The sequence below is a fragment of the Podarcis pityusensis genome (assembly GCF_964106645.2).
Source record: "Podarcis pityusensis genome assembly, chromosome: Z".
NCBI classification, from domain to species: Eukaryota; Metazoa; Chordata; class Lepidosauria; order Squamata; family Lacertidae; genus Podarcis; species Podarcis pityusensis.
In genome coordinates this window covers 15,890,267-15,913,924 of record NC_138044.1, presented here as the reverse complement: position 1 = coordinate 15,913,924, position 23,658 = coordinate 15,890,267, and the positions used below count along the sequence as shown (strand labels likewise).

At 45.7% G+C, this 23,658-nt stretch overlaps 1 protein-coding gene and 1 long non-coding RNA gene across 9 annotated transcripts in view; one reads left to right on the top strand and one right to left on the bottom strand.

The window, feature by feature from the left end:
• Positions 1 to 1,179: 1,179 nt before the first annotated feature.
• On the bottom strand, positions 1,180 to 4,242 carry LOC308468477. The gene is made up of 3 exons (XR_013981686.1): positions 4,123 to 4,242; positions 1,501 to 1,578; positions 1,180 to 1,368 (listed from the first exon to the last, which is right to left on the bottom strand). It is a non-coding gene; the product is annotated as an uncharacterized lncRNA (long non-coding RNA).
• Positions 4,243 to 4,423: 181 nt separating this feature from the next.
• Positions 4,424 to 23,658, top strand: part of FUBP3 (far upstream element binding protein 3) — a 62,470-nt gene continuing 43,235 nt past the window's right edge. For 2 of the 8 annotated variants that reach the window (XM_080990697.1, XM_080990694.1), the window contains exons 1-2: positions 4,424 to 4,538; positions 21,550 to 21,655. In XM_080990697.1, the coding sequence (XP_080846823.1) occupies positions 21,553 to 21,655 (103 nt within the window). In that variant the 5' untranslated portion in view covers positions 4,424 to 4,538; positions 21,550 to 21,552. Of the gene's footprint in view, positions 4,539 to 4,622; positions 4,763 to 18,126; positions 18,259 to 21,240; positions 21,265 to 21,549; positions 21,656 to 23,658 lie in introns of those variants that run through there. The other 6 variants (XM_080990691.1, XM_080990690.1, XM_080990695.1 and 3 more) reach the window with 3 other exon arrangements.

Sequence of the window (23,658 nt, the reverse complement as noted above, 5' to 3'; positions counted from 1 at the left end):
CCTCTCAGCCTTGCTGCTGTGACCCAAAGGAAAGCATAGCAACACCCTTGGCAGCAGCTTGGCTGCAGGAGTTACCGGAAGGAGGCACACAAGGCGCCATTCAACTGTCTTAGGGACTCCATTCCATATTTGTGTAGGGTTTACTCCATAGCCCTTTCTTCTCCTGAAAAATCCCACAAGGAAGTAGAGGTTTAGGATCAGAGTTTTCCTTCTAGATGGAAAACTTTTCCTAGTTTAGCCAACCAATCAAATACGTTACTGGGGTGCGGTGTGACCGCAGTCCCATGCTGACAGCTTCTAGGAGCTACAGGGGAGAGCTGAGTGCAGGGTGGGGACCAAAGGGGGACGACCCCAGAAGGAATATGACATGTCCCCCACCAGAGATTCTACCCCTCCCCTAACACTCCACATAAACTTTTTGAACATGTATATAATATACACATTTATTACAAACATATATAACATATGTAACAAATATGTGTTTTTATAACTATTTGTATTGATTTTACAAAAGCCAAACAATATAGCAAAATGAATGGGAATGCGCAGTGATCAATTCCCACAAAAAGTATGTATCAAAACATGGGCACATCTGTACAATACATTTAAAGCCTATTTAAAGGGCACTGCTTCCCCTCCAAAGAATCCTAAGAACTTTAATTTGCTAAAAAAAATTCTCTGCAATGAGTAAAGTGGTTCCCAAGATTTTGTGGGGAAAGCCATGCTCATGAAATGTGCTTTAAACTATGGTTACCAGATGTCCCCATTTCCCGGAGACAGCCCCCGGATTTACAAATCTGTCCCTGGACAAAATCCATCCCTGGAATGTCCTCGGATTTCATTTAACGTCCCTGGATTTATATTTTAAGTGTTGTAGATTTATTAGTAGGGAATGAATGTTGTGTGATTAGTTCAACGGCACAAGACACATCATATGGGGACTTCTGACGAGGCAAAATGGTGGATGCCACGGCAGCAAGCAGCTCCTGAAGCCAGCCAGAGCCAACTGTGCTACCAGGCTGGCTCCGGGCTGCTGGGACTGCTGCTGCTGCCGCCACTGCCAAGGGGGATCTGGGGACGCCTGCCGCGTCAACTGGGTCACCCTGCCCCGTGACCCAAATCGAGCCAGGAGCGAGAGCCCAGCGACGCTCCGGGGCTGACACAGGGAGAAGGAGGAGAGGAGGAGAAGCAAGAGAGAGAAAGAGGAAGGAGAAAAAAGAGGGGAGCCCCGACCTTGCTGCGCCAACTGAGGACAAGAAGTAGGAGAGCACCAGGAGGGCAAGGACATGTGGCCGAGCCCAGGCCCGATCTGAGCCTCCTCCACTGTGGCTAGCGCTCCAAGAGAGCAGGTCAGGGCCCAGAGGAAGGCTGTGCGACAGAGGAGACCACAAAAGAGAAGATATTACTTCTTAATTTTTTAAAAAATAACTTTTTTAAAAATCCTCTTTTTTTGTTAAAAAAATGTCCCTGGATTCGTTGAAAAAAATCTGGTAACCTTACTTTAAACTCAGGGCTTTTTGCAGTCAGAACTTGCCGGAACTCAGTTCTGGCACCTCTCAGGTAGGTGACATTGCCAATCTAAGAGAACAAGGGAGGCATTCATGGTGAGTTCCAGCACCATTTTTTTCTAGAAAAAGAGCACAGTTTAAATGTATAGTGTAGATATGTTCAAAGTCTTTAACAAGACCTTGAAAAGACTCTATGAACTTGGTGGTTTTTATCCATGTTCGTTAATCTTTGCATAAGAAATAAAACTTAACCAGACTGCATAGAATTTTTCTGTGGCTTGAATTTTCTGGTGTGCACAACATCGGCGTGTTAGTTGATCCATTAGCACTAAATCCCAGAGCTATCAATGCCAATTACCATCAAATGAGTGCTCATAGCTATCATAGGGTTGCCATATTTCAAAAAAGTGACACAAAAGTTGTTTAGCCCTTTCTTTTGCCCAAAGTTGTTGAGCTTTTGAGCTATTTTTAATGAAATTTGCCAAAAACAACACTTCCGACATGGGCTGCCATAGGTCTGGAATTTTCCGGACATTTAAGCGATTTCCACGCAGACGCTGTTCACGAGGGCCGAATATGAGCTATGTCAGGGGAATTCTGGATATATGGCAACCCTTACTCCTTAATGCAATCATCAGAGAGTGGCTAGAACTTCAGGGCCCAAATCCCGATTGTAATAGTAAAAAATAGAGATGGGGGGCCCCTGCAATTTGGAGGTTTGGCAGAGTGGCCTGATTGGTTATCTGCAGTGGAGGCTGGTCCGTTGGGGTGAATGGAGCACTGCGCTGCCAACCTGTCTATCCTCAGCCAGTTCCCAACCTGTTGCCTTCTTTTTTTACATCTCATCCAGGGGTGGACCGGCCTATCGGCTTCCGCCTCCTTACTCTCAGTGTTGCTCACTAGGAAGGAGGATGTAGACCAAACTAGAATTAGTTGGCTCCTCCCTCTCATTGGCTCTGGCTCCACCTACTGTTTGGGCTCCCTGTTTTCCACCCTAGCAGTTGAAATAGGCACCAAACTCCACTATTTATCTGACATGCTTTGTGCAAGACACAGGGCTTTTTTTCAGGCAGAGCTCACCAGAGCTGAACTCCAGCACCTCTCAGGTTGACGCCATTGCCATTCCAATTTAACAAGGGAGGAGTTCATGGCAACCGCTGGCACCTCTTTTTCTAGAAAAATAGCACTGAAAAGACCTGTAGGAAAAAACGTTGAACTAATGGGCAACTCCATGAATGTTGGAAGACTGAGGCAATGATGGCCACCAACCTAGATACGTTTCCAGTACGTTTCTGAGCACAATTCAAAGGATTGGTGTCCCTGTAATCCTGAGGGAGCATCTCCAACCCCAGCATTCAGCCCCATGGGCTTAGTTGGGGGTGGCAGGGGGAGCTAGCTGGCAAGGATGTTGTTTATATATGTTTGTTATGAGAAGGGAAAACCACATTGAAAAGTGGCAGGATGAGGCACCTAAGTGAATCATCGCACACAGCTGCGCTTTGACTCGGGGGGGGGGGGGGGAGCTGTGTCAAAAACTAGTGAATGGGCCCAGAGCTCCATTCAGTGGAATGAGCAGGAGGGTCACCTTGCCACCTTTTGAAGCACAGGCAGACCCCACCCCCCACCATTTCTTTTGGTTGATTGGGGAGGAAAGTTTGTGGCTAGAGCATGGGTAGGCAAACTAAGGCCCGGGACCGGATCCAGACCAAACGCCTTCTAAATCCGGCCCGTGTACAGTCTGGGAATCAGCGTGTTTTTACACGAGTAGAATGTGACCTTTTATTTAAAATGCATCTCTGAGTTACAGTGGTACCTTGGGTTACATACTTAATTTGTTCCGGAGGTTCGTTCTTAACCTAAAACTGTTCTTAACATGAAGCACCACTTTAGCTAATGGGGCCTCCTGCTGCCGCTGTACCACCACCGCACGATTTCTGTTCTCATCCTGAAGCAAAGTTCTTAACCCGAGGCAATATTTCTGGGTTAGCGGAGTCTGTAACCTGAAGCGTATGTAACCTGAAGTGTATGTAACCTGAAGCGTATGTAACCCAAGGTACCACTGTATTTGTAGGGCACAGAGAATTCATTCATCCCCCCCCCCCCAATATAGTCCGGCCGCCCACAAGGTCTGAGGGTAGAGTGGACTGGCCCCCTGCTGAAAAAGTTTGCTGACCTCTGGGCTAGAGTGTTCGGCCTTGGGAGACCAGGGTAAATTTGTGTAAATAAACCCATATAGTATCCACCATCCCTGCTTCCAAGGAAACTTAACATGGCATAAGCACCTGGAACCCTTGGAATTTTGCGCAGCTCAGTGACTTGGGCAGCATGCAACAATATTGTTCTTCTCGTTGTTGTTTAAATTATCTGAATATAAAATGTTAATCCAAAAGTTGCAACAAGTCTGAGCCCTGCAGCTGGCATAGACATTATTATTTAAATTATACAAATATAAAACGTGACTCCAAAGTTGGAGTTCTGCAGGTTGCGTACATCATCATCATCATCAAAATACAAAAGGTGACTGAAAGCGCTGCAACAGGCCTGAGTCCTGCAGCTGCCCTGAATCATGCAAACAGAAACGTGGTCAACGTTAAAACTAGATTAAAAAACAAACCCGCAGCAGGTGTGCTTTTGATCACCGCAAATATGCACAGTACATATTGCATTACTCTTTAAGGCTCCTCCCCGTCCCGTCTCCTCCTCTCCTAGGCTCCTCCCATCTGGGCCTTTCCTGAGGAGCCACGCGGAGCCCGCCCCTGGCCACGTGACCCCCTCCTCCTCCCGCCCGCCTCCCCCGGAAGCAGAGGTTCGCGCGGCTAGCGCCGCGCCTCTTTCCCGGCCTGTCTCTCCTCTCCCTGGCTGCCCCTCCCTCCTTCTACTTCCTGTCTCGGGCGGAAGCGAGGGGCGGGATTTCCCTTTCCGGGTACGGGTCCCCAGGCGGAGAGAGAAAGAGGGAGAGGGAGAAGGGGGGGAGGGAGAGGAAGGCGAAGCGAGATTGAGCCCCCGGGCGCTGGACGGAGGAGAGGCTGAGTGAGTGAGCGGCCGGCAGGAGCTGCCGGGCGGGGGGAGGCCCAGGAGGAAGGAGGAGGCCCAGGAGGAAGGAGGAGGCCGAGGCGGCGGCGGGAGGAGGCCTGGGCCGAGGCGGCGGCGGCGGCGCGCGCGTCATGGCGGAGCTGGCTCTGGGGCCGAGCGCGGCACCCGCGGGGGCGGGGAAGAGCGAGGGCTTCGTCGACGCGCTGCACCGCGTCCGCCAGGTAAGAGCGGGTGGGTGGGGGCGAAGGCCGCATGGCAGACGGCGAGGAGGGCCCGGCCTGGCCCCTCGCTTCGCCTCGGCCTTGGCAGCAGGAGGAGGCAGCATATGGAGAAGTGGGGAAGGGTAGCCCCTCGGGCCTCCTCCTGGGGGGTGTGGGAGGCAGGGAGGCCGGCGCGGGGAGGCGTTTCTGGTCCTTTCCAGGGGTCTGCCCCGAACTGCATCCCATCCAGGGGCCATAGCGTGGCGCGCGAGACAACTTCCCGAGTTCTCTGGCGTGGGTCGAACTCAGTGTTGCCTGCACTGGCAGGCAGAGGCTGTCCAGCGTTTCAGGCGGATTGGTGTGTGTGTGTTGGGGGGAACCTCGACGGTCCTGTGTAAAGGAAACGTTCCTAGCACTGAACTGTGGCCGCTTTTCCCAAACGAGGCAGACTGCGTTGCCTACACTGGCAGGCAGTGGCTCTTAAGGGCTTTCAGGCAGGGACCTTTCGCAATCCCGCCTGGAGATGTGGGCATGGGGGAATGGACTTGGAGCCACCAAGCCACAGTTCTGTCTCTTAAAGAGGAAAGCAAGGCTCTAGCCCTTGTGGTTCTGAATAAAGGGATGAGTTAAGTGGGGGCATGAGAAAGCTGTCTTATACCATGTAAGAACGTTGTCCTGTTTAGCTTAGTGGGCTGGGATGGGGTAGGTAGGCTAAGCCAGGCCAGGAGGAGGAGTAGGCATATGGAAGGTGGGCCCATCACAACTCCTCCTGGGAGAAGGGATGCCATTGTGGGAAAGGGTGTGTGTCAAGTGTGGGGATACATTTTTCTCCATGGGACACAATGAGGCATAAGGTAACTTCCTGAGTTGGAACATTGGAGTTTGTTTATCTCAGTGCTGTCTACACTGATAGGCAGCAGCTTTCAGCAGTGGTCTTTTCCCAGCTGTGGCTGGAGATGCTTCTGAAGATTGAACCTGGGGCCTTCTGCATGCAACCGAGTTACAACCATTCCCCATAATATAGGAACACAGGAAGCTGCCTTACCGTAAGATTATTAGGGTCTAGCTCATTGTTAGGGACGCGGGTGGCGCTGTGGGTTAAACCACAGAGCCTAGGACTTGCTGATCAGAAGGTTGGCGGTTCAAATCCCCGCGATGGGTTGAGCTCCCGTTGCTTGGTCCCTGCTCCTGCCAACCTAGCAGTTCGAAAGCACATCAAGCGCAAGTAGATAAATAGGTACCGCTCTGGCGGGAAGGTAAACAGTGTTTCCGTGCGCTGCTCTGGTTCGCCAGAAGCGGCTTAGTCATGCTGGCCACATGACCCGGAAGCTGTACACCGGCTCCCTTGGCCAGTAAAGCGAGATGAGCGCCGCAACCCCAGAGTCGGCCACGACTGGACCTAATGCTCAGGGGTCCCCTTTACCTTTACTACCTCATTGTTGGATAGCGTTGTCTGCACTGACAGGCAGTGGCTCTCCAGGATTTCAGACAGGGAGCAATTCCAAGCCCTACTTGGAGATGCTGCAGGGAATTGAACCTGAGACTTTTAAACATATGTTTAAACACTGTGCTGTGACCTTACTCCTAAAAATGAACTAAGATTCCAGACCTCATGGTTCTGAAATAAAAGCTGATTTGAATAGGGACTTACAGAGCTGCCTTATACTGAATCAGACTGTTGGTCCATCAAGCTCAGAAGGCTGGTCTGGGGCAGGCCTGGACGAGGCATATGGGAGAAGGGCCACCTGTCATGCTTCCTTTTGCGAGATGGGAGACCAGTGTGGGAAAGGGTGACATATATTAATGCTGTGTGTCAGGTGTGGAGAAGCCTTTTCGGTTTGTGACCAAACTGTATAGGAATAGGGTCATGGTTTTAAAACTGGGAACATAGGAAGATATGCCTTATATTGAGAAAGAGTATTGTGATCTGTCTTAACTCAGTAATGCCTACACTGACTGGTAGAGGCTCTCCAGGGTTTCAGGCAGGGGAGAGTTCCCAGCCCTACCTGGAGATGCTGCTTTGGTTGAGCCTGGAGTCTTGTGCATGCATACTTTGTCACTGAGCAATGGTGCCTTTCTCTAAAAAGAGTTAGACCCTTGGTCCGTCTAGCTCAGTATTGTCACAATGACTGGCAGCCGTTTCCCAGGGTGTTGGGTAGGGAGTATTTCTCAGTCCTACTTGGAGATGTTGAGGATTGAACCTGGGACCTTTAAAGCACGTGCTTTAATGATGAACTTTAGGGGCCCTTCCCCTAAAGTTACAGCAAGGTTCCAGTCCTCAGGGTTTTGAATTAAATAGGGAGCTGCCTTGTACTGAGTCAGACTTTTGGGGTTTATCTAACCCGGTATTTTTTACATAGACTAGCTGCAGCTCTCCAGGTTTTCAAGTTAAGAATCCAAGAAGAGCCCAGCTGTGGGTCTCTTTGACCTAGGATGTTATAGCCTGCCTAAGTGGCCTTCGGCACCTGAGGTGTGTTTTGGGTGCTCACCCCATTACTGTGATTGTAATATTGTTTACAATTTAATTGTTTTTAATTCTAGTTTTTAAATTGTTTGAACCAATCCTGGGACCTGCTGGTGAAGGATTGGTAGTAAGTTTAACTACAATTTATTGATAATAATACTCGAAGCAGACTCATTGAAATAAGTCAACTTCAAGCTACTCATGCCAAATAATTTTCAGTGCGTCTAACCCTGAGTATAATTAATGTTGGCCACACATACCCATGCTAGAAATTCACCAGGTGCATTTTGCAACTGGTGCAGGTCCAATTGTGACTATGTGGGAATCTTTGGATGTCAGGTTGGTAACTGACATCTCCATCTGACTGGCCGCTCCAGCTTTCTTAAGCAGGTAAGCGGAAGAGCGTATTTATTGCATTTATATCCCACCTTTTTCTCCATAGTTCACCTCCCCCCCATTTAATCCCTACAACAATCCTATGAGGTAGGTTAAGAGGCTGTGACTGGCCCAAGGTCACCCAGTGAGCATCATGACTTAGTGGGGATTTAAACTCTGATCATCTCCCAGGTCCTAGTCCGACATCCTAGAGTACTTCTGCCATGAGGTGGCTATATAAATTACGTAGATAAATAAATATGGGGAAAGCAAAATGTCACTTAGAGAAGGGTCTGAAATATATTTCTTGAAGCTTGAATTTGTTGTACAGTGGTACCTCGGGATGCGAACGGGATCTGTTCCAGAGCCCTGTTCGCATCCTGAATGGAACGCGACGGCGTGTCTGCACAGGGCGCATTTTGCTGCTTCAGCGCATGTGTGTGACGTCATTTTGAGCGTCTGCGCATGCGTGAGCGGTGAAACCCGGAAGTAACGCACTCTGTTACATCCAGGTTGCCACGGAGCGCAACCTGAAAGCGCTCAATCTGAAGCACATTCAACTCGTGGTATGACTGTATTCTGGATTGTTTTGTTTGATGTTTTAATGTGTTGTAAACCACTTTGAGATTTTTTTCATTAAAATATAAAGCAGTATAGAAATGAAATGAATACTACTACTACTACTACTAAAATCCATTACTATTAGATTTTCCATTAGATATTCTGTTGTGGCGACCATAACCTAGGTTTAAGGTGCCATTTGGCAATTATCTTACGTATTTGAGTTTCTAACACTGCCCCCCCCATTTTTCCCAACTCAGATTTTCCCAACTTTGGAAGCCCTCTCCCAAAGCAGGATGTTTCATAGAGTCATAGAATTGTAGAGTTGGGAGGAACCCCAAAGGTCATATACTCCAGCCCTCTGCAATGCAGGAATTGAAGCAGCCTTCCTTCTCTTTTGCATGACCTCACCTCCAGCTCCCCCCCTCCCCAGCTGCTGATCTCCAAAGGTAGACTGCCTCTGACATGGAGGAGTAGCCCAGCAGCCTCTTTTTCAAGCCCAGATGCTTTTTTGGAAGCCCTCCCAAATCTGCCCTTCTCCTCCCTTGCTTGGCTTCCCTCTCTACCCGTTTCCCTCCTTCAGCAACTGGTCTCCAAAGGTAGACTTCCTGTGGGCATGAAGCCTTTGCTCCCTGTTGTAGCTAGAAAAAGCTATTGTGGAGCTTTGCTTGCTTAGTCCCAAAATGTCTATATTGGGCACTGTCATGTTTTCATGACAGTGGCCAATATGATATTCAACGCCCTTTTAAAATGTGCTGGGGTATTATTGGGTGGTTGTTGCTTTTCTTTTGATTATGTATTTTGTGTTTTTATATTGTGATTTTATCATGTGAACAACCCTGAGACCTACGGGTATACATATTTAATAAATAATAATAATAATTTTCATAGAACCACCCCATTGCCCTGTTTGGGAGCCGCACCCCAGGCAGGATAAGGGGCGATGGCCCTCTCCAGCAGTTGCTTTTTGTAAGGTACACTGCCTCTGGACAGTTAATGTTTGTCATGGTTAATAAAACCAAAAGGGCTTTGTTGAATAAAAATGAAAGTTTTATTATGCTGATGATGTTTTCATCTATTTTGTTCAGAGAATTTTGTTTACCCTGCTCCATGGCAGTGGCCGTGGGGGGACAGGGTGCTCACAGAGCAGCTTAACAAAGGTCAGTAGTAAGACAGTCCCTACCCTCACAGGCTTGCTATCGAAAATACATGATGCAAGAGGAAAGAAGAATGGGGGTGGGTGGGAAGATAACAGTTTCAGTCTGCCACTGGGTGACAGTTGAGAGGGAACCAAAGGCTGCTGGTCTCTATGCAGAAATTGTGGGATTGCCCGGCTGGGCTCCTCTGCTTTTGCTCTTCAGCCAGATGTAAACGTCCAGTTGAGGAAGAGCCAAAAGTAGATGGTGTCTCTCTTGTCTTTTTTTTTTTTTTTTTTTTACGGAACTTCTAAATGAGTTCTGCTGGATGTAGAATCAAACAGGCGTTCTATTTTCCCCTCCACCCAAACCAGTAAGACCAAAGCATCTTGGAGAGCCCCATAAGCTGGGGGTGAAAACAGCAGCCCTTTTCTGCTATTGCCACACCCACCTGCCAGGTGGACTACCTTTGGACATGAATGTTCTATTCAATGGGTAGGCAAACTAAGGCCCGGAGGCCGGATCCGGCCCAATCGCCTTCTAAATCCGGCCCGCGGACGGTCCAGGAATCAGTGTGTTTTTACATGAGTAGAATGTGTCCTTTTATTTAAAATGCATCTCTGGGCTATTTGTGGGGTCTGCCTGGTGTTTTTACATGAGTAGAAAGTGTGGTTTTATTTAAAATGCATCTCTGGGTTATTTGTGGGGCATAGGAATTCGTTCTCTCCCCCCCATATAGTCCGGCCCCCCACAAGGTCTGAGGGACAGTGGACCGGCCCCCTGCTGGAAAAGTTTGCTGACCCCTGTTGTATTACTAGGATGGCTTAGTAAAAACTGAGCCTTGCAGAATCAAGGGCAGCAGCCTGTTTTCTCACAGTGGGCAGTAATGTAGAAAACTGCAGCCCTACCTGGAGATGCCAGGAATTGAATTTGGGATGTTCTGCGTGCAAGGCGGATGCTCTGCAGCAGGGCCAGAGCCCTTCCTGGGATCATAGAAAGCTGCTTGATACAAAGTCAGACTAGCGGTCCATTTAGTCTTGTCTACATTGATTGGCAGCAGTTCTGTAGAGTTTTGGACAGGATTCTCTCTCCAGCTCCACCTGGAGATGCTGCTGTGAATTGAACCAGAGGCCTTCTGCATGCAAGGCAAATGCTTTGCTCATTAGATATCTTCCCAAGATGCCTAGGAAGCAAAGAAATAGATGAAGGCAGTAGTGTCCTTGATGTTGCTTCTTAGCACGTTGGTACAGTACCCCTCTTGAACTTGGAGGTAACATACAGCAGATGTGGCTGAGTTGAGTTCTTGAGTTAGGAATGTGTGATCACTGACCCTGGAGCCGGCCCTACCATTAGGACATAGTGAGGTAGCTCCCTAGGGAATGGGCGGTGGCATCAGGGTAATCAATGGAAAATCATGCTCCTGCAGAGCCTGTTATTGTATATCATGTGGTGTACCTGCCACCCCCTTAGCCAGCCTTCTTCAATCTTTGGGTCCCATATATGGACTATGATCCCATCACTGTGACCATTTGCTGTGCTCTCTAGAGCTAATAGGATTTGGAATCCAAGAACATCTGGAGGGCTACAGTTTTGCTGCCCCTGCCATACAACCAAGATGGCAAGTAGCTATTGCTAGCTCCCCACCCCCCTGTGAATCTAAACCTGTGTTACAGCAGAGTCACATCTAGTTGAGCATCCTGTTCTCACTGTAGTCAAGCAGCTGTCTTTGGGAAGCTCATAAGCAAGACCTGAGTGCAACAATACTCACACACCACTTGCAGTTCCCCACAACTGGTATTCAGAGGTATGTTGCCTCTGACAATGGGGGTATCTCTCCTCCCCCTGCACATTACGTACCTACTTTTTAAGGCAAACATTCTCAATAATCTCACTGTAGCCTTTCCTCATAGAAGAGTTGTCCTTTTCTATGCCTTTTCCAGCTGTGCTGTATCCTTCTTGAGATACAGCAACTGGAACTGTAAGCGTTGGGCCTCAGCACACAGATTTGTGTAAAGGAATTAAGAAGCTGGCAATTTTGTCTTTCTGTTCACTGTTTTCATTTGGTTTTATCTCTTCAGGGCGTGAGTGGGATGTGTTTGTCAGAGATTCTTGAGTTCTTTTGGGGGAGGCTCCTGGAGAGGAATGCGGGGAGTAGGGGTCAGATGATAGGGGCCAGAACCAGGAGATGTCCAGCATGATACTTTTGGAAGAGTTCTCTTCTAATTTAATGATTTTTGCTTGTTTCGCCATCCAGAGGGCTGCCATTCCGTGGCAGCTCAGATTCCTGTGGCATCTTAAAAGACAGATTTGTTGTAGTATAAACCTTTGTGGACTGCAGTTCTCTCAGTCAGGCTTCATACATCTCATACATTTAAAGCACACACAACCAAGAATCTTGGGAACTTTACTCCTCACAGTTCTACACGTTCCATTACTTTTAACAAACTACAGTTTTCATAATTCTTTGGGAGCAGTTTTGTGGTTTAATGTGTTTTAAATGTATGCTGTGGATGTGATCAAATTCTCAATAGAGCCCAAACAGTTCCTGAAATAAATTTGCCTTATTTTCCATTGGCATATTCTGGTTGGGACTGTGGGCAGGGCAGGAAAGGGTTAAACTCCCCCCCCATGTGCTACCTTTTTGACAACGCTATGCCAAACTCTTAAGCCACCATCACCAGCTGATATGGTGACCAGTACAGTACTGTATTTAGCACCTGTTCAACTTTTGGCCCTCCGTACTTATGAAAGAGCATGAGGTGCCTCTCTCCCATAGAGCATATTTATAACACCTTTGTGCTATCTGACAAAAGGCTCTGCTTTATATCTCTGCCATACATGTATGTTTCAACAGACCTTTCTGTTTGCTTCAGAATGGTAGAGCTGCATTCTACCTGGCTTGCTTTACAATTCCCAGTAATCTCTTCTTATTTTTTTGGTGTGTGGGTGTGTGTGTGTGTGAAGTGCTATACATAATATCATTGTTAGTTGACTGTAATACTTCACACACCTTGAGGAAATAGACTCTAGGCTAGGGATAGGGAATCTGTAGTCCATCAGTCTCGGCCAGCATGTTCAATTAGGGCTGGGTGATGAGAGTTGTAGAAAACTGGGGAGCTCCCAATTTCTGCTCTGGCCTGTGAAAAGTTGTGCCACCAAACATCTGTTAGTTGCCAGAAGACATATTGGCTGTCTCGTTTCATAATCATTACTGATTGTGGGGCACAAACCAGTCTAGAATCTTTCTCAAGAGATTCCTCTTTCTGGTCTGGTCTTTTGGAAAGGAAAATGAAAGACGGGAAGACAGAAAGTAGAAATCAGCAATGATTGAAGTTCTTGTTCCCTGCCCTCCGTTATCCTTTGCGGAGGGGGCAGCAATCTAGGAACTCCTTAAGGCCTCTTAATGATCTTCTTGAAAGTAGAGGGGGGTGAAAAGGGGATTTAGGTGAGTACACTGTCTATGACATGATGATAAATGCTGGAGGGCTAGTAGTGTTCTCTAACTGCAAATATGCCCTCAAGCTTTGTAGCAGTATAACTGATAATAAACCTCATAGAATTGTAGGATTGGAAGGGGAGTCCAAAAGCTCATTTAGTCCAACCCCATGCATCCCTGAAATCTGAACTTTCTTATTTTTTCCTGCTACTTTGCCCTTGGGACATGTCAGCTTCTATGTAATACTTGGCTGATACCACATAGTGTGTGTGTTAAATACCTTTTTCAGTTGAAAGGACCCTTGTGGACTCTAGAGCAGGGATTGGCAACCTTTTTCAGCCGTGGGCTGGTCCACCATCCCTCAGACCATGTGGTGGGCTGGACTATATTTTTTTTGGAGGGGGAAATGAGCGAATTCCTATGCCCCACAAATATCCCAGAGATGCATTTTAAATAAAAGCACACATTTTACTCATGTAAAAGCACCAGGCAGACTCCACAAATAACCCAGAGATGCATTTTAAATAAAAGGGCACATTCTACTCATGTAAAAACACACTGATTCCCGGACTGTCCACGAGCCGGATTTAGAAGGCGATTGGGCCGCATCTGGCCCCCAGGCCTTAGGTGGCCTACCCCTGCTCTAGAGCACTGGTCTTCAGCTGATGTGTTGAGACCCTCCTCCATCCATCCCAAAAAGGCTTGTGGACTGATCTAAGGTGGGCTGGATTCACAGCCCTAACACAGTGCATCTATTGTAGAAAAAAAGGAATGGGTCTCCAAACGTGTTCAGCTTTGAGGTCTGGAAGACCTGCTCCCCACCTTGCAAGACTTTCCCCACCTGACCTGGGAGGTGAACAGAATCTTGGGGTATTGTTTAGTGCGGTGTTGTTGTCATTGATATTATTTATTGTATCTTTATTTTTAGATCTTAAAATGAATTATGTGGGAATTTGTTCAGTTTTGTTGTGTACCCTTTGATGTGTTTTATTTCTTGTTTATGGCTACTTCTGTTATGTTTGCAATCATGAAAATGATTCATATTGCAAGCCGCCTTGAGCAGCATTCTAACTATGGAAAGGTGGCATACAAATGTGATGGTGGGGGTTGGGTTGGGTTAAAGGTGGGTCCCATGCCTGTAAAAGTTGGAGGCTGCTGCTCTAGAGCGTATGTGAAAAGATGTATGGAGTTGCCTTAGAATCTTGTTGGCCATAAAACTGCTTTCTAGTCTGACAGCAGGTTTGTGTCAAGACCTTTTAACTTTTGAACTCGTATGTTGCACATGCATAGTTGATCTCTATCAGTGACCTGCATTGTAGCTGAGGAGGCCACATGATTTGTCAGAGGTAGCTTGAGAAACTTGGGTTTCAACTCCTTCATCTTTGGCCATAGGCAAACTAGGGTTTCTCAGGCTCAACCCACAATATGCAGATATGTGATGGATGAGGTATGGGTTTGAGTCCCCTAGTATCCACTAGGCTTGCCAAAAATGTTTCATTAGTAAGTGATTCTGAGGGTCTGTTTTTATTCCCTATACATGTAATAATCATTGTTGTGATCTTGCCAAATACCAACATGCAAACTTTGATTTTGCATGTTTATTGAAGCACCTTGGCATTTCTTCTTGAAATGAATTTCAGAAGTATTTCTTATATAAATTATTTAAATAATGATAATGGTGGTATTATTCACCATGATTCCAAATCCTTTTCCCTGGTCAACCACTGCCAGTTCAGACCCCCATCAGTGTATAAGTCGAGTTAGGGATTTACTTCTGCCTGGTATGCATTACTTTACTTTTACTTAAAATCTGTTATTTTTGACACCTGTTCATCTAGTTCAGAGAGGTCTTTTAGAGTGCTTCACAGTCTGGTTGAGTTTTCACCATCCTGTGTTTTTTTTAAAAAAAACAACCACCTTGTTTTCATTAGACAAATTCATGGAGGAGAGGGTTATCGATGGCTATTAGCCACAATGATTATGCTCTGCTGCCACCATTGAAGTGCTTCTGAATACCAGTTGCTGGAAACCAAATAAGAGAAGAGTGCTCTTGTACTTGAATCCTGCTTGCTGGTTCCACATGGGCATCTGGGCTGGGCACTTTGTTTTTTTTTTTGTTTTTTTTTTTAATGATATTTATTGAAAATTTTAAAATTACAAAAGAGAATAAAAAAGAAAAAAAGAAAGAAAAGACAAACCACAGTCAAACAATACAAATTAATAAAAATCAAAATAAAAAAATAACACGACACAATTAAAAAACAAAAATATACCACAAACATTTAAAAACAAATCCAATATTCTCATATCTTTAACTGTCATTACCTTCTTTCTTTGACCTCCTCCTCCTCCCTTTTTTTGTATCCTGATTATTAATTGTCACAGCAAATCCTTTCCATATTTCATAATATTCTGTCATTACTTTACCTTAATCTATTTTAATCTTATCTTACTATGAAAACCTTAAAACTTAAAACTTAAATCTTATTTTTACCAATTTCTCATAACCATAATATTCTTACATAATTCTTTAAACATTTTTGCTAAAGCCAAATAATTTCGTTCCAACATTTTTCTAACATTCATCAATTTTATAAAACAATCATAATAAAAGAAATAACAATCCAATCTTCATCCAGCGTCTCTTCCTCCTGGACCCGGGTTTTGTCAGTCCTTTCTATCCCATCAATCTAGCGCATTAACCTGGTAACCTTATGTCCGAGGCCCTTAAGTCTCTTCCATGTCCCTTCCGCAGCTCTTCTTCATATTTATAGCTATATTTTCCTTTATCTCCTACTTCTTTCACTCTTGGGAACTCCAGCTTGACAATGCTTTTGACCCTTCTCGACAAATCAGCCCCTTTTCCATAGTCCCCACTAAGTTCCATGTGGTATTTAAGAACATGTTTCAAAAACCCTCCAAAATTAAGAGCCCCCACAACCCCAAACATCTCACGGCCCATTGCCAGACTCAAAAAGTCCAAACCTCCCTTCATAGAGGGGGGTCTATCCAACCCCCCATTTCCAAACCAAACCAACTTTATCTTTCCAAATCTGGCTTTTTCCAAGTTCATTTGTCAAATCCAAAAGCTCATGTTCCTGCTGGGCCACAGCTCCCTCCATCTCTGGCGCCCAAGATTCAGCAACATCCTCTTCCCTCATCTGTTCTGTCAGGGCACACTCCTGATTTAATTCCTGGGTGGGCTCTATATAATATCCCACTGCTCTATATAATATCCCACTGCCTGTCCAAAATTTCTAATCGCATCAGTCATAAAATCCGTCTTCTCATGTAGCTGTTTCAGTAGGGCACTTGTTTTACAGAAAGCACTCAACAGAGCTTCTGAATACATTGTCCTGCAAGGTCAGAAGTCTATTCCCACGATCGTAATCTGTAACAGCTGCGAGCTTCCCGATTCAAAATTAGTTACAGTTTCACAGGCTCCCTCTAGGGGAAAGACTTCTGCTTGTTCTTTTCTTTTAAAAACAAATCTTAACAACAAAGTTTCCTTTTTCAGATATTTTGTCAATATTTGTTCCTTTAAAATGTGAAGGGGAACAATGGAATCACTATGTATCTCTTCCTTTAGCTATCTGTTAAAAACGTTTGTCTCTGGTCAATGAGCTTCAAAGAACGTCAGTCCTGACACCCCGCTCCAGGATCAAGACGGTGGAAAGTTACTTTATTTTACACTCACTTCTGCAGGTTTAAACAGTCCAGAAAAAATCCGCCCTCTTCTCCTGCTTCCAAAGGTGGTTCCACAATTTTAAATGATGAAAGTTAATCCTTTAGAAACGGTTTTCAGAACTTTAGTTTGCTGTGTCTTTGCTTTAATCTATCTACAAAGAAACGGAAGGCTGACTTCCTGTTTAGACCTTCCCGTTTTCAATGCCAAATTAAATTAAACTTTTAAGTCCAGTTTTCCTTTCTGCTCACAAATCCTTATTTAGAGTCCAATTGTCCGAAACTTAAGTACTCACGGGTGGTTGTTTTAAAAGCCAAATTGTCCCAGGAAAAAGGCAGCGCTCTCTGGCAACGGCTGTGCGGCTTTGCTCCACGGAAGAAGCAGTTGACTCTCAGCACCGCGCCACTTCCCCCTCTTCGCTCCGGAGCCCGTTAGTGGGTTCCTTTGCGGGTTGGGGGGGCGCTAAAGGTGCCCGCCGAGTCCCATGGTCACAGGCTTCATCCGCCTGTGATTTTTGAATGCGTCCCCGCTTCACCGTAGCGGAAAAGACCCGTTTCCCGTGGAGCTGGTCCCTCCAGTTCAGAGGGAGTCCGCCATTGCCGATGGCGCCACCCCGGAAGTCCTGGGCTGGGCACTTTGAAGACAGGCTGCTGAACTAAAAGTAACTTGTCTGCACTTACCCCACCCCACTGCTTTGTTCACAGTTGTGAAGAATATTCTTATGTTATGAATGGTCCGTGTTGCCATTAAGAAAAAGAGGTAGGAATAGACCAATATATATGTGGACTGTCCCTGGATAAAGTGACTTTTCTTCTTTAAGTTCTCAAAGTTCTTAACCTAGCCCAGGGTTGTCATCAGAACTAGCCAGATGTTTAACTGATAATCAGTCACAGTCAGTCTATGAAAAAGAAGACTTTAGAGTCATCTTGCCCTTAAATGGCAACTAGATATTTTGTTGTTGTTTTTTTTATAAATGTTTATTAGAATTTAAAATACAAATAGATATAATAAACAATATAGCATATGTCTTAACATAATTTCACATCTTCTTTGGACTCCCTCACATCTCCTGCTCCCACTTTCATCGTTATAACTTTTTGCCAGCAATTTATCATCTTGTTTGCATTCTTATGTCCCATCTGTTTATTTATAATCTTGTAATTCTCGAAAAAAATTTATATTTTCTCAATCTCACTTATCATCTTGAATCATCTAATTTAGTGGTGCTCAATTATTTATGATCTAGCATCTTGCTTAACATTCACTCAAATTACAATATTTTTGTAGATAAATCTTGAATTTCTTCCAGTCCTCCTCCATCCTCTCCTCTCCCAGGTCACGGATTCTGCCGGTCATCTCAGCCAGTTCCATATAGTCTATCAGTTGCATCTGCCATTCTTCCAGTGTGGGTAGATCTTGAGCTTTCCAGTGCTTTGCAAGAAGTATCCTTGCTGCTGTTGTTGCGTACATAAAAAATGTCCGGTCCTTCTTTACCACCCCTTGGCCGACAATACCCAAAAGAAAGGGGCAACTAGATATTTTGTTTTAGCAACTAACCTTGGTTTAAGGAGCCATCTGGTGCCTAGCTTATATATCTGAGTTTCTAACCCTGTTTTTGAACCCGGTTCAATAGCACAGGTCCCAGAGCAGATCCTTGGGAGACCCCACAGCTCATTCCCTTGTGACAATTCCATTGTGACAGCCGTCTTCTATTGTGACAGGCACTCATGAACTTCTAGTCTTTTTCTCCCCCGTACTCCCCTTTATCCTGGGCATCACAAGTCTCAGATAAGTGAGTTAGCTGACATAACTCTTGTTTCTTAGGAAGCCTGAACGATGCTGCTCTTGCTGATTTCGAATGTAGGTTGTATGTTGTTGGTATGGACTTTTTTGTGGGTAGATCAGAAGGTTGGGGTTCTTCCTAGAGGGATGTACTTTAGGGCAGATGTTTGGGGCAGCAATTTTATGCGTCTGTCTCTGTCTCTGTCTATGTAAGTTCTTTTCCCTGCTACTACTGATGTATCATGGCTGTGCTGCTCACTCCCCACTCCCTTTGTTTCGCTATTCTATTCTCACTGCAAGGGCAGTTTCCAAGTGGGGAGGTGTGGTTTAATCTTATCTAACCAGGGTAGTTGAGATTCCTGCATTGCAGGGAATTGGGCCACGACCTTTGGGGTGCCTTCCAACTCTACAGTTCTATGATTCTGTAATAAGTCAGGAGATACAGGTTTATCAGTCTCATTCATAAACCAGTGCTAAGCTAGAGTTCTCCAGTTATAACAGGGAACTGTGGTTTAATTCAGGTAGGTAGCCGTGTTGGTATGATGCAGTCAAAATATATTTAAATAATTAAAAAATTGTCCAGTAGCACCTTAGAGACCAACTAAGTTTGTTCTTGGTATAAGCTTTCGTGTGCATGCACACTTCTTCAGATACTTTGTGGTTTAATGTGAGCCACAATGGAATGCTAAAGCCTTAACACAGTGGGAAGCAGACAAGCCAGACACTTGTTCTCACCTGTGTAAACCATAGTTTGAGAAGTTAGGAAGGTTATATGTATGTGACTATAGGCAACAACCATTTCACATGGGAGTTTCTTTTCCCGGTCCCCACATGTATTGGCAGATCTCGCATAAGTGTGTTCTGCCCCTCCCCCATTCCACCTACATTCTTCCCTCATCCAGGTCCAAAAGGACCTGTGCGCTAGTGATCATATATCATTTGGACGTACCTAAAATGTTTGTCACTTGTATTCAAAAGGAGTGTGCAGGGGTCAGTAAAGAGTGAGTGAAATGGACTTCACATCAGTTTTGGACGATATATTTCCCAGCCACAGCAAGCACTTTTCAGGCTCTGCCTGCCTAAGCCTTTGAAGAAGCCCCCTGCCGCACCAGCTTACTTGAGCCAGAGTAATGTGGGGGCTTGCTCAGCTGGGGAGCGGGAGGCTTGCCACCCCCAGCTGAGCAGTTTAAGGAAGCCCTAATGCCCTTCTGGGTTGTGTGAGCTGGAGCAGTATTGGGGCTTGGGCTGGGCGATGCTGACTGGGGCTGATGGGAATTGGAGTCCCAACATGGTCTGGAAGGCCACACAGTTCCCTGATCTAAGAAGAGGTCACCTCTTCTTTCATGATGATTGCCTCTTCTAAATAAGAGGGCTTCTAACCTCTCTTGCAAGCAGTAGGGAATGATGCTGCAAGCTAGATCAGGGGTCAGATGTTGCTGGACTCCACTTTCCACCATCCCTGAACGTTAGCCATACTGGCTGCAGGGGCTGATGGGAGTTGGATTCCCTGTAACATCACAAGCGTCACAGGTTTCTCATTTCTGCCGTACTTTTAAAAAAAGGGGGGGGGGAGACAAGTTAAAGTGGAAAAAAGAGATGTCTCCGCAACAGCTTTGCAGTTGTCAGGGTTGCCTGGTGTGATAAGGTGGCTTCCGTTTCTATGTCCACATCATAAGGGACGCGGGTGGCGCTGTGGTCTAAACCACTGAGTCTAGGGCTTGCCGATCAGAAGGTCAGCGGTTTGAATCCCCGCGATGGGGTGAGCTCCCATTGCTTGGTCCCAGCTCCAGCCAACATAGCAGTTCAAAAGTACGTCAAAGTGCAAGTAGATAAATAGGTACCGCTCCGGCGGGAAGGTAAATGGTGTTTCCGTGTGCTGCTTTGGTTTTGCCAGAAGTGGCTAGGTTGCCTACCCCTGGGTTTAGTCATGCTGGCCACATGACCCAGAAAAATTGTCTGCAGACAAACGCCGGCTCCCTCGGCTACTAAAGCGAGATGAGCGCTGCAACCCCAGAATCGTTTGCAACTGGACTTAGCTGTCAGGGATCCTTTACCTTTTTTAAGAACAACATAATCAAGTCTCTTTTCTGTTCCTGACACCCCCAATAAATCTTCCATTTTAATACGGCATTTGTAAAAATGTGTTTGGACCTGTTACTATTTTATAGAGGGAGGGAGAGTTCTTAGTACCCCACCCCTTGTGTTCTGGTATTAGAAGGTGCTCAGGATTTGTCAGCTATTAGCTTGAGGCTGACATAGGGGCATGTGATGTGTTGTGGCTGTTCTAGCAGCATGTATGGGTTTCCACATTGGGAGAATGACAGCTGTTGGTGGGTAGGGTATGACATTGATGTTTGATAGGCTGAGTCAGTGCAAACAGGAACTGAGCAGGGAGAGCAAAATGTCTTAAGTGCATTTTGGATTTTTGAGGGGGTATTTACTGAAATTGTTAATGGGTGCCACTGGAGATAGTGACAGGCACACTGGTGCCTGCAGGTGCCATGTTAGCCATCCCTTGGTGTAGCCAAGCTGCCCGGGGAGTCTGGTTGAGATGCAGCTCCAACTAGCTGGGCTTCCCAGTATCCTTTTTGACATGTGACATTAATTCAGTTTCTTGGTTGCCAGTGTGGGGTTGGTTCCCTCTGGCTGAGCCACCAAAATGGCATTGTTCCTTTGCACTACCAGCCCTTTGAAACAACAGTGAAACTGTGTCATGTTTCTGCCATAGCCCCTCCCTGCTGCACCATACCCTCTGGGTGGACACTCCCTGCATACCCCACCACAGTTGTGACTTGTACACCTCCCATGTGGAGGAGTCCTCCAGCTGACCATGGCTGAGTTGTGAGCCAGACCATGGTCCTATGTGCTCCTAAAGCATCTCTGTGGGAGTTGCTTTCAGCCTGTTGCTCAACTGTTAACAGAATCTAGGAACAGGCACCTCTAATTAATTTAGTCAGGAAAATGGGCATGAGCAGCGGGAGAGTATAATGTTGCAGTGACCCTGGAGGGGTGCGACTTGTTATTTCTTTGTTGGCAGTATCTGCGTCAACCACTTCCATAGGAGCAAACCCACCAATGTCCCAGGTAATCTGTACTGTGCTCTGGTTGGCTCAGTCCATTAACTAATCAGTTCCTTCTCCTGCCTTTGTAAACTTGCTGCCATCTGCATAGCCTCCTCTTGGATTCCGTCTCTCACTCATGCTGCATCGTGTGTCTTTTGGTCACGCTCTAGCATGATGAAATTTTGATTCCCCACCCCACCCCGCAATATTTATATTGCTGTAAAAGCTGTTTCTTGCTGTTTCAGCCACATAAGAAGTAAACTAGTTTGCTCATGTTGTTCCAAACTTCTTCTTTCTTTCTCTACAGCAAATGGCTGCTAAAATTGGTGAGATCCCTCACTTGAATAATTCCACACCGCTTGTGGACCCTTCAGTGTACGGTTACGGAGTAAAACGGCCCCTGGATGATGGAAGTAAGTTTCCTTGGTTTTCTTCTGTTTTGCCTTTTGATACTTGCTGTTAATCATATTATTTTGGGGAGGGGGTTGGTGGCATGATGTCTGCTGGCAGAGTGCTTATTGCAAATTAATAGAATAGCATTGTAGTAGAACAGGGACGTCCAACTCCCAAGAGACTGTGATCTACTTACAAGGGGGGGAAACTGGCAGTGATCTACCCCCGGGGGGGGGAGGTTTCAGCTCAAAGTTTTTGAGCTTGCTTTAGGGAGGAAAGCCCCGTTATTAAGGGGGAAATGTCGGACTAGAGTAAAGGGGAAAGGAGATTAGTCACTCACCAAAAGACAGCGGAAACTCCGTCTTCCGTTCCTACAATCATGCGAAAATGAAGGGCGGGGAGATGGGCGGCGGCGGCTGCTCTTAGGCAAAAACAAAGGAAAAGGATCCTGCGATCAACAGCGATCGACCGGAACCTCGCAGGGATCGACCAGTCAATCCCGATTGACCTGTTAGACATCCCTGTAGTAGAAGATTCATTTTGCCACATGTGGTGAATATGCAAAATACCTAAGGACTTTTGGGAGATGATTTATAATGAGTTGGAATTTATGGTAACTTTCCCCAAAAGACCGGAAGCTTTTTTACTAGGGATAACTGGAGCAGATATCCACCCCCCTCCAAAACAGATAAATCTATTTCTTTACGGAATATGACAGCATATTATACACACAAAAAGGGTGTGATGAGGTGGTACCTACCAAAGGAGAATGACAGCTGAAATGGATAGAATATGTAGAATTGGCAAGTTTTGACATGTAAAATTAGAGATAAAATTAGAGACTGATTTTAAAGAAGATTGGAAAATATTTGCAGAATACTTTAAAACTCATTGGAAAAATGTTAACGCAAATAGGATTTGAGTAAGAGTAGCAGTAGGGATGAACTTTTTGTTTTTATTGTGAGATAAGGTGAAGGTATAGAGTAACTATAATATGCAGCATAAGCTGAAATTTTGAGGGAACCATGGAGGGAGGGAGGGGAAGTTGTAGGAGGAATGATGGTTTGCTAAATTTGAAATGTTGTTTATTTGTTAAAATTTATGAATAAAATTATTTTTTTTTTAAAGAAGATTAACACTGGAATGCCAGAAGTGATTAAGAGAATAATGTCTTCCACAGTCACTATGTCTGGACAGCCACTTTACTCTTTTTCCAGACAAAGCAGAACCGTGGTAGTTAAACGCCACTGATCAAATCTTTGCACCTGGCTGGCAGGGCTTGTCAAATGACAAGTAGGTTTTGGCAGTGCTGATGAAGCTAGATTGAATGTTCCCTTGATTAGTTGATGGTGAAATTCAGTTGAAGCTGTGCCTGGGAAGCGAGAGGAGGGGAGAGGGCAGCTGGAGTCTGCTAGTTCAAACCCAATGGCTGCAGAGTTAGGTATGTCCTATTGGTCTGTTGGTTTCCATAGGCTGATATGCTTCTAACTCACTATGTGACTGGCCTGACTCTGTGCGTGGGACCATAGATAGGTTGGCTGGTGAACCCCACTGAGCTGGCTCATGTTAACCCAAGTGAACAGAAAATAATAAGAGCCCTAGTCCATTTAGTCCAACCTTCTGTTCTTATAGTGGCAAATCAGTGGGAAGCCCACAAGCAGGAGCTGCGTGCAACAGTTCTTCCCTCCTGAGATTGGTATTTGAAAGCTTACTGCCCTGACTAAATGTGGTCTGTTTCACCTGCTGTGATTTTAAGATGGTCTCCAGTTTAATACCCCCTTAAAAAAAATCCTATTGGCTGGGTTTCAAAGAGCCAGGTGTGCTGAGACTTTTGTCCGCATCCCTCAGTTGCATCCAGGGCTTCCCAGAAAACTCCTCTTGGCGTGGCATCTACTGCAGCCACATGGGCGGCTGCATTCAGAAATAAGTTGACGAAATCAGTGTACTATAGTTTTCCGTGTATAAGATTATATTTTTTTCTTTAAAAATCATGCCAAAAAGTGGGGGGTCGCCTTATACATGG